Source organism: Eurypyga helias, unplaced genomic scaffold (assembly GCF_000690775.1).
Source record: "Eurypyga helias isolate BGI_N326 unplaced genomic scaffold, ASM69077v1 scaffold44436, whole genome shotgun sequence".
In the NCBI taxonomy this organism is placed as follows: Eukaryota; Metazoa; Chordata; class Aves; order Eurypygiformes; family Eurypygidae; genus Eurypyga; species Eurypyga helias.
The window spans coordinates 19,668-30,899 of record NW_010256899.1 but is presented as its reverse complement, the minus strand read 5'-3'; the positions used below and the strand labels follow the sequence as shown (position 1 = coordinate 30,899).

The window sequence follows — 11,232 nt, the reverse complement described above, 5'->3', positions numbered from 1 at the left end:
GATATCAAGGAGAAGTTCTTCCCAGAGAGGGTGGTGAGGCACTGGAACAGGTTGCCCAGAGAAGCTGTGGATGCCCCATCCCTGGAAGTGTTCAAGGCCAGGCTGGATGAGGCTTTGAGCAACCTGGTCTAGTGCAAGGTGTCCCTGCCCATGGCAGGGGGCTTGGAACTGGATGATCTTTAAGGTCCCTTCCAACCCAAACCATTCCAGGATTCTATGAAAGGGGAAGGCAGAGAAATAAGAGCAAGTCTAAAGACCAGACATTGGATTTAGGCCACTGTTAATGGATTCTTGTGCCATAATTTTATGCTTATAAATGTGGATGCAATTGGCCAGAATCTTACAGGAGTCAAAGCTTCACATTTCTACTTTGTGCAGTGTTGGAACAACTTAACAATATGAGCCTCTGCAGCACCTGTTGGCTCATGCTTTCCCTCAGCTGGCTGCTGGTCACATAGCGTGTCTTCTGCAGGGGAGTTCCACCTAAGCTGGTCATAAACCATGGATAACACGAGGGCCATGGATTTTCTCTTCACTACATTCTTGGAGCAAGGCGGTCAGTTCAGGAGCAATATGCCCTACTTCTCAATTCAAGTTCATCTTCTGGAAAATATATAGTTAGTAAAGGAACTTTGCAGGGAGGACAGACTTTCCTTTACTGCAGGATGATTCGGGGTGAAATTTTCTTTTATGCAGGTGTGGAATTTTTTAAGCTGTCAGTGTTCTTTAACAGCCCACAATTCACTGTTTTTTTTTTTTTTTTTGTTCTCTGAAGAGGTCATTCAAGTTCAGGCTAAAGCAGACATCGAGGTCTAGGCTAAAACAAAAGCAGCAAGAATAAAGGCTAGTGAAAGTGAAATGGAACTGATTTGCTTTGCAGCTAGTGGTCCAGATATTCTGAAACTAATTGTTGTCTCTCAAGAAGTTCAGTGATGGGAAAAGTAGAAATCAATAGGACATTTTATCAACATCCAGCAAGTACTGGTGGGCTCAGCATTTACTAGCATCAGCAGCCTAATTTGATAGTACTTCAGTAATATTTCTAGAGAAACTAGCTGAACCAATTGGCTACCAAAAAAAAAAAACAACCCCAAAACCACAGCCAAAAACAAACAAACAAAACCAACCAACCAAACAAAAAAACCCCAACAAAACCCCCACCTTTTTTGAAGAAAACATTCCTTCCTAACCACCTGTATCTGATAATTTGATTTTCTAAAGCATGAGGTTTGCCTCTTCAAATTGGAACGTGCCTGTGTTGGTTTTATACAAATCCTGCCAAATTTGTACAGGATTCCCCTGCATGATTTTTGTTCTACTTGACACCAGTCTTGGATTTTAATGCCAGAAAGTCATTCAGAAATATATTTACTGGCTTATTAAAGTGCTTTTGGAACGTATACATGGGAGTAGTGGTCTCTGCATTGGAGAGTTGAATATTTAATTAGATATCTCAAAAAAACCAGATAAAATTTTGTTCATTGATTGCATGTTTCCAGTCAAACTTAAGCAGCTAAATAGGAGAGCTTTGCATCATCTTTAGAATGTGTTTAAAACACAATTTAATTAGGAGTAAGTACACAAAATGGAACTTGGCAGGCAACCAAAACAGACAGTTTCTGAGAAGGCTCCTACAAACCAGCTCAGCTGTAACCATATTTGATTTTTTTTCTTTTTCTTGGCAGAAGAATCAATGTGCATGTATGTGTGGGGGTTATGCACATGTTCAGGGGTGGGGAGAGGGTCAGCTCTTGAACTGCATCAGTCGTGCGAGGACTTCTATGTAAACCACATGGGAAACGGACCTGGTCTGCTCTTCTGCAGAGCGAATGATGGAATCACTGGATTCCACAAACCACAGTATATGCTGATGGACATTTCAGGCTTTTCATACAAAACTCACACTCCTCAAGTGCTTTAGTCAGGTACCCTCAGCTGCTCGTCTGTGAATCACAGCCGCTATCTTACTCGGTCTGTAGGTGGTATGAAGTAGAGCGATAATGGCAGTATTCATGTAATTAGTTATCAACCTTTCAACTTCACTCAAATTAGAAAAATCTGAAACTGAAAGATGCAACATTTTAGAAGTTGAGGCTGTAGCTGAATACAGCAAACAGAAAATGCAAGCCAGAGGACAAAATAACTTGAAGAAGGGTGATCTTTCATAGAATTTTGATGCCATGGGTTTCTGAAATCACTTTTGAAGCTGCAAATGAAAGGCAGCTGAGTGAGCTAGCAAACTGGGTCAGGGCCAAGTGCATCTGAATCCTGTTGAGTCAAGAGTGGCCAATCAAATACTGCAGAGCTGGTGAGCGCAGAGAGAACTTAAAGGGGCCAGAATGAGGGTTTGGAGGAAGGGGGGACAAGAAGTGGAATTCACGTTCTTGCTTTGATTTGTGTAGTGAAGGAGAAGGCAAAGTGATTTGCAATGCTAATCGCTGTGAGATGCTGGAAAGTGGGACTGCACATGGTGAAAGTGATCTTAATTCGTGTTTTTCAGCAGAAATTGGTTTAATTGCTCATGCTTCAATAAGATAAGATTGTACGAGTCAGGAATACTTATCAATTAGCTAAATGTTACCTAACACATCCAGTACTGCCAGTGGAAGTCCAGGGCAGGTGTGCTAGCCTGAAGGAAGCCTAATTTCACCATAATTCTTAGCTAAATAAGAAAAAAATCAGTTAACCATAACAATAACGAGGCTGGAAAATGTACAGTCTAGTTACAAATGCTAACACTGTTCTCCTGTCATGGCACAAGCTGACGCTTCAGGCCTGACTCTGAACTGGTAGCCTGCACCACTAGCGCACGTAGCCTGCACAGCAGACTTGCATGGCGTAATGCTTGTAGGCGATTGCGCTGTGTCAGGCTTTAGCTGTGCGTCCTGCTGGCGTGTGAGTACTGCTGGGTGTTTCCACCCTCCCTCCATAGCCCGCGGCAGCCCCTTCCCTGCTGGCGTTTTATACCCGGCCATTGAATGTCAGTCAAGGTTCTCATCTCCATCATGCTAAGGGCTAGTAAACTGCACAATACATGTGAAAAAGCCCTGCCATCGGAGTGGTTGAGGAGGATCCCGAACGCCTTGCTTATTCCCAGCTCAGACTTTGAAAGGCAAGCTCTGCTGAAATGGTATTTTATTGATGAATCGAACTGCTGCTGCCCAGGGCACCTGTCCTCGAGAGCGACACCTGATTAACAGTGCTCATTCTCACAGAAGCCTCCTAATGATTTTAAGCTGGGATACCCAACTTTTATCCAATTTGGCCAAGAACCTGTAGATGACCCCCAATTTGGAGAGAATACAGTAGGCAGTGTCTGTCCTCCTCTGTAAAATGGAGGTGCTGGCTGCAGAAACTACAGGTCCCAGTGTGCAATCCTCTGTCTTTGTTTGAGCAGCCTGGCACGCGCCAGCGGCTGCCAGCTCCACTGCGTGCCTTCTGCCGGAGTGCAGGCTGGAGACCCGCTGCTGAGGCTGTGCAGGCAAACTCTTGTCTGATTCCGTCTTCAGAGTCTGTGGAGATTAGAGAGGCACAGGGTCTCTAATTGACTCTTTGCCGTCTGGATTAGTAAGGTTTTTAATCGATTGCAGCCACCTGCAGTCCCGTTCCAAAGTAAGAAGACAGCCCTGAATCTAAAAAAGAAGTGTAGTGAGCAAAGAACAATGAAGTGGATCCCCCTTTCTTTTCTGTTCCAGCCCAGATCTTGGTTACCAGGATGGAGAAGAGTAAATACATTTTGGTGAACAGGGGGGAAAAAAGTGTGTACGTCAAATTAGCCAGTGACAGAGTTAAAGTTTGCTGCCAGGGAAAAGCGTGCTATCGCGCAGAGGCCCAGGCTGGGGAGACTCCGTGCTGGTGGCAGCGGGAGCAGTGGTTCTTGAGCCCTCCAGAGATGTTTGGTGGAAGTTCCTGCCAGGAGCAGGAACCAAGTTCTTTGCAATGGCAAACGATAGTGTGTGTGGTAATTATCCACAACCTATGGAGAGGCAGTTATTTTATGGCTTGAATTGTGTTGTACAGCAGCTGAGAAGCAAATATCTAGTATCTCCATCTGTGTCTGTGTGTGTATGTAAATATATAAATTCAAGCTCAGTGCAGACCGTTTGGGATCATTTTCCATTCTCTGCTGTTGTGGGAGGAGCTGGCAGAACTGCAGCTGCTTTCAAGGCTAATCTGGCAAGGCACAAACCAGATGTTAGAGGAGTGCTTTGCTTGGGCAGTATGAATAGTTACAGCCTCGTACAGCTTTCACAGATTTTGTAGGGAAGAAAGCAAGGTTAATGTTGAAAGAGTACTTTGTGTCAGAAATCAGGATCAGGAGATGAAACCCCCTAACTGTTTCCGCAGTGGCCAGGGTCACAGGAGTCTCTGGTCTCCCTGCAGAGTTGCATACCGCACACAAATGCACTTAGAGAGTGACATTTCAGCTCTTACTTAGGGAGCAAATGCTAACGGTGGTCTCAGCTCAGCTTTTAAGAGTTCATTCTCAGTTTGGAGTGAATATGCACTATATTTGATTTTTTTTTTTCCTGTTTTGCTACTGATCTTAATAGGAAAGCCACCTTTGTAAAGCAGAGGCTAAAGAGCCAGACATTTGGAATTATATTCTTACAGGACTTCTTGTTATTGAACATGACAATTCATATGTAAAGCTATCTCAGAAACACAAAGTATTGCTATTTTTCAGTGGTAGTAATGCTTCTCGGAGCACAGCAATGTAGGCTGTGCATGAGAACTTCAAGCCAAGTGACTATTTTTTATGTTTCACATTGTACACTAGTTAATGCTTGTGATCAGCTAGGCAGTTAAAACCAAGAGAGAGACTGAATATCTACTCTAGAATTTCTTCATTTCAGTATGGATACTTCCTTAATATCAAGAATTGAGTTCATACTTTCCAATTTTCCATGCACGAGACAACTGCAGTAGTTTTAGACAACACTGACTACACAATATATAGGAAAATATGTTGAGTAAGGAAATGGGAAGTACGTTTTGTGATCTTTTAAATATGGTAAGTTTCTAATAACAAAAATAAAACATTTTCTAAAGGGAGAGAGAATGGATTTTTATTGATCAATTGAACTTGAGAATTTAAGTTTTCCGACTTAATTTACAAAGACATCTCTTTTTAAAGGTGCAAGGAACAAATTAAATGTATTTTATTTTTGTATGTAAATGTATGTATTTTTGTATTTTTGAAAAATGCCTACATATTTTGGTTCAATATTGTTTTCAGATTTCTATTTGTAGGGATTTTCTTTCATTAAATAATTAAATACATAAGTCTAAACCGTTCAGTTTAGAAGTATATATTTTACATCACAGATGTGCTCTGTCGTTGCAGCAGTGATTTCCCTTTCAATATTATGTTGATTTGTGAAGTAGATTTGGTACATACATGCATGTAGCTGATATCTGTGTGTAAAGGTGCATATGATTTGATTGTTTGTTTGTTTGGTTTTTTCCCATCCAGACCAAGTTTTTCCTCCCTCATGCAACATAGAAAAGAATTTTCTCTCTTTAAATTATCTTGCGGGATACCTGCAACCAAAAACAGCAGAGGGGTGTCTTATGTCTAACTTAGTCCAAGAAAGAGAAGTTCATATCATTGAACTGATCACTCCGAATTCCAATCCATACAGGTAAAGTATTGTCTAAATAGACTAAATCTGAAATCACAGGTAAAGATTTCACCTGTCTATATAAATCAAATGCAAGTAGCCATTGAATCGTCACAGTAAGAGCTTGGACCTTAATACTTTGTCGTAAACAGAAATTAGTTATTTGGAATGTAAAGATTTTGGATTCTGCTTCACAATCCCAGGGTTTTTTCTGGACAAGACTGCAAAGCACAGTTTTTATGGGCTGTATTCTGCCCCTCTTCTTGCTCAATCAATCAAATATTTCCAAGAATAAGGTGAATAAGGGAATATGAATAAGGGCAACATCTGACAGACAGGGTTTAAGATGGGACCACTGTATGAGGAGATGAGGGAGAGGTTAAAAGTAATTTTGACCTGTCACAGGTAGGGATGACTGGCATGAAGGCCTACGGCAGTGGCTCCCAGACAGCGTCCAGAGGTTGCAAGTGATCTGTGGTCCATGGTAATTGTTCCACAGTTGATCTGCAGAATCATAACAGTGGTTTCTGTCAAGTTTCCAGTTGAGTTTAAGGCATAGTTTGATAACTGCAAAAAATATTAAGGGTTGACAGTGGTCCACTGACCAGAAATGTTTATAACTGGTGGGTAGGGAAAATTTCTTAAATCTCTGCATGGGTTATGAGGATTATCTAAATTGTCAAAGGGACTGTAAACCTGGGAGGTAAGACATTTAAAACAATCCTGCTTTGCTGGTCTCTCCTAGGTCTTAGTTGGAGCACATGAATGGGGTTTGCTTTAGATAGTCATACCTGGAAAGCTCTTCATAAGTGCTGAGAATGGTTGCTAGAAGATAAACCTGCTATGGAACTTAAATGATTTTCCCTTTTTCAAGAGGAAAAGTAGAATTTCATCAGAGACAAGGCATTGTCCAGTTGTGCTCCTCATGCAGTTGCATTTGAGCACATCCTATCCCTAATGAGGAAATCTCGCAGGGAGATAGAGGTGGGAAGCAAGACGGTGAACCCATAGCCTGAGAATATTCTTGCCTAGCAACCTTGGGCAAGTAAGAAAGGGCAGAGATGTAGTGGAAGTGGAGTAGGTAAGGCCAAATTACGTGCCTCTGTGGCATGAGCTGCAGCCCCATCCTGAACAGAGCTGCTGTTTAGCATCAACATCAGTGTAAGTCCCTTGCAGTGTTACGCAATGATAGCCCTGTCTCTCAGGCCCTCTAGGCTTTTGGCTTTGGCTGATAGTACGATAGGAATTTGTTTTTCAGATAATACTGCAAAATGTTTAAATGTTTTGGTATTAAAAGTTAAAAAGTAATAAGTTAAATTCCTCTTGCTTTATTCTTGGTTTTATGTATTGTCCACAGCTATCTTTGCAAAGTCTGTATCTACAAAGAAACAGGTCGAAGCTGAGCTGAGCATGTGTAAAACTGCAGTAGGTGAAATGAAGGTCCCAAGATACACTAAGTATCAGTGCAGAATGTTAGTTAAAACCTGTTACCTGGGGCTGAGCACATTCTTATGACATATGGCCCCATAATATGATCTGGAAGTAAAAATTTTTCTGTTGAATTAATATTTTGCACGATGAGATGTTATTGATGGGTACAAACCCATTTGTTCTACTTATTTTACTGAGGTCTTGAAAATCTGGATAGTGTTCATCTATTTTCCAGCACTGTAGGCTGGACATCTGTTTTCTTTTCTTTTCTTTTTAAAGTAACTATATATCCAGAAGTATTGGAAACTGAATTCAACGGCTTAATTCCTCAACACGCAAGATCCAAAGCAGAGTGATTTCCACAATTTAACTGCCTAGGCAGAGCCACTCCCCAGTATAGTATTTGTGCATTTTTGGTATTAACCTGTTTAATTTGTGGTTTTGCTTTTTTAAGGTATTATTTTGAACTCAAGACCGTTATAGCCAGAGGAAACTGAAGCAGCTATATTTAGGCACTGTTGCAGTGAAATAAGAAAGCAATATTTACTTTATAAAGCCAATTGCTAGTCACATAACTAACCTGCTCTAAATAACAGCTGAAATGAGTAGCACCCTTCTTGTAAACAAGGGACAAAAATTTGTTTATATTGTTATGCAAAATCATTTAAGCGTATGTGGAGTAACAATCTGTTTTGCACATGTTGTGTTGCCTGGGATAATCTCCAGCATTTTAATCAGCTGGCCAGACAGTGGAAACATGATGGATTGGAAGGAGGTTGATAGCTGAAATTTCTGGCATTCTGGTCTAACTTTCTCTCTATTTTCCACATACAGTACTTTCCAGGTGGATATAATCGTTGACATTAAACCATCTCAACCAGGCGCCAAGCTTGTCAGAGACGTCATACTTATCCTCAAGTGTAAAAAGTCTGTCAATTGGGTTATCAAGTCCCATGATGTCCAGGGAAAACTGGAAGTGATTGTAAGTTAAGGCACCTTTATTTTTTGAGAGGTATAGTGAACGCTATAGAATCCATTTAAATGTGATACAGTGCTAGGCCATATTGATTTCTGAATGTTTTCTCTCTTAGCTGCTCTCTTTTTAAATTATTACTGCATTTCAAGGATAAATACAGAAACTGTGGATTTTTTCTCCTTTATTCTTTATATACGGACTATTAAACTGACCAGCACATCACAGAAGCCAGATTATTAGTACAACAATTTAGGATCTGTGTCTCTTTGACTTCTGTTGAACTACCCTAACCACTGAGTTGGATGTTCATATCCCTGCTGTTACTTTGGTGAGTGGATCTACATGTTCATCTCAGAAGCTGGAAATATGCCTGTGAGTGCAAAATGGATAATCCTAGATATGCGGCACACACCCACGTCCCTTTAGAAGTGGAAACTTTGCTCCTTCCACTTGTGGTTATAGTAGTCTCTAGACGTATCCCCAGCAACAATTTGGTCAAATTGACCTTACCACTCCTCAGACCACAAATGACAAGTTTTTAAAAAATTAAACCCAGGATCTCTAAAGCTAAATTTCTGAAACTATACTTATGCATAATTGGAGGTTCTGATTCAGAATGGTTTTGGGTACAGACTTTGTAGCTTAACACCATTTCTTTTTGATCCCTGACACATTTCTATCTTCTGGACTGGAAAGGATGTTCTGGTCATTCTGTAGGTCCTAAATAATAAGTGCTTAAAGAGAAAGGTCAAGGTTAGTTGCCCAGGATTACCACACTTGTGAGCAGAAGGGCAAAAAACAAAGCTTGACTTGAAAATTTAATTCTTGGTAATTCTGTAAAATTCACTACTGTATATTTAGGCCTATATAGGTCTACTTTCAAAGGATAGAGAATTGTGCATTAGTTCACTTAATGCTTGGAGATAGCCAGAGTACCATATTTCATACCCATGAAGCTACCTCTTTATGACAAATTTTTAGGAAGAGGAGTTCTAGAGGATTCTAAAATGGCCTGAAGTGCTGCCCTTGAATAACGAAAAGCAAGGCTGCTATTCTTTTTGAAGTTATTTATTAATTATTGAAAGTGTAAGTAAAAAGTATGTGTATATATATATTTCTGTAATGAGTAGTGCAAAAGTTAACATTTTATTTAGATTAACAAAAAGAGAAAGTAATACTATATATGGAAATGTCTTTATATAAAGGACTTTGTATATTTATGTTACGATTTGTGAGTAACTGCTTGCTATACTGCTTCAATTGTGTAGATACTTCATTTTCTGAATGTGTGTTTGTTCCCCTTTATTTAGAGGGGGTTGTAGGAGGGAACTAAACACCCCCCATGTCATTAAAAACCCTGTACATCCAATATTTAGGATCTGTTCATATCTCTGTTAAGCTGAAGGCCTTTCCAAGCCCAAATTTAGACAATGCATAAAAACATTACTGAACAATTAGGTAATGTTTCACAATGTTCTTTTTATTAGCTGAATCTGTTCCATGCACTTCAATTTTCCTAACTTCTTGTCCTCAGTACGAATCAGAATTGTCTTGAGGGGATTGGCAAACCGAGAGGGAAAGGTTAGTGCTAAGCTGCCTCAAACCCAGGACTGTGAGCTATAAGGTCTAAGTTCACAGACAAAAATGAAAAAGACTTTTTAGTTCATCTAGCTCATCTCCCAGCTTGCTGTGTTTCCTGAAACTCTGAAAGAGGATGGACACAAAACCAAGTAAAATGAGAATAGTGTAGGTAAAGGAATTGAGTTTAATAAACATGCAGTGCTTTCCTTCCAGGCAGTGTTTAGCTCCTGTTTGCAGTCTGCCTTTACATCAAACCCTGTGCTGTGCTTGTGTGTTGCTGTGCTGATGGACTATGCGCCGTTAGGATTGCTTCCTTTGGATGTGGTGTCCTTTTACAGAGCTGTGGGTTGCTCTGTAAAAGAAGTGAAATGGCAGAAGATTTGATAAATTCCATTAGCTTCCATTTGTCTCAAAGAAAGTAAGTGTGGTGAAGGGTGAGAGGTGAAATTGCGTAGAACAAACCTGTAAAGGTTTGGAAAGCTTGAGGGACTGTTCTTTCTGTGAGAACAACTGCCCACCAGTTTCTGAAATGGTCTCTCTCTATTCCGAGTAAGCTATCAGGAGACCGTTAATTGCCTGCTTTTATACGCTGCGTGTGAAGGTGCTGGCAGGGCAGGCAAGTGAAGGAAGGTATGTTTATTCCTGCAAGCCCCTGGGGCTTGGTTTTGTGTCACTGAGGCGATGCGGGACAGAACATTTACAGGCTCAGTGTGGAGAGGTATAAACAAGCCCTGAAAATGGTCAGGTGCCAGCTAGGACAGTACAATTCTGAGATAATATTTGTTCAGCTGTCTCCTCATGACAGAAAGAAAAGGAAAGCAGAGAAAAGTTGGGGTAGCATAATAATTCCAACCAGTCAAAGCTGTGCGGTTCTATGAAAATGTATGACAAATCATGGCCAGATTTGTATCTGTTGAAGAGTAAAATATTATTTGATTCAAACAGTAATAAGGCACTAAAATTATTATACGTGTTGCTTCCTTTTTGTTTCTTATCTTCAGTGGCCTTTGCTAGTCATTGGTAACTATACTGGTAGCGGTATCCTCAAACCAGACACTGCAATTAAAATTCTCTTTAACTTCACTTCTGAACCTGTGAGTGTTTATAAGCTCTGACCTCTATTCACTTCTTGGTTCACAAACTCCATTTCTGAGGTCAGGTACAGTGCAACCAAGCTCTGTGACACTGGGTAGCAGGTCCACACAACCACGCTTTAAAAGCAGTGTGGGCAAAAGAGAAAAGTATGGTCAATCTTCTGACATTCCAGAGTGAAAGAAAATTAAGATTTGTTCATGTTGAGAGAAACCAGTGGGGATTTAAACAAAAGTAAATATGCAGCCTATATGATGAAGGTAATTGGAGATGAAAGTGTGTGTTGTAGAGCATTCAATGGTACCATCTGCACAGTGAAAGTGCAATTCAGTGACATTACAGGAATCACTGCAAAGTGGGTTGTTGTGCGTTTCCTGCTGTGACCATGTTCGGCTTGTTCTGGAGTCATTGATGTGATTTTTGTAGTGGTAACAGTGATGATGTGACTGTAAAAATACATATATATGCATTTAGCTTTGTGTGAATCACAGAATGGTTTGGGTTGGAAGGGACCTTAAAGATCATCTA

General features: G+C 40.5%; 1 protein-coding gene across 1 annotated transcript in view; it reads left to right on the top strand.

Moving 5' to 3' along the window:
• Nucleotides 1–11,232, top strand: part of TGFBR3 (transforming growth factor, beta receptor III) — a gene marked incomplete at both ends in the record, with an annotated part of 27,645 nt that overhangs the window by 737 nt on the left and 15,676 nt on the right. The window contains 2 exons of the mRNA XM_010153804.1: nucleotides 5,477–5,645; nucleotides 7,890–8,037. Coding sequence (XP_010152106.1) covers nucleotides 5,477–5,645; nucleotides 7,890–8,037 — 317 coding nt within the window. The remainder of the gene's footprint in view (nucleotides 1–5,476; nucleotides 5,646–7,889; nucleotides 8,038–11,232) is intronic.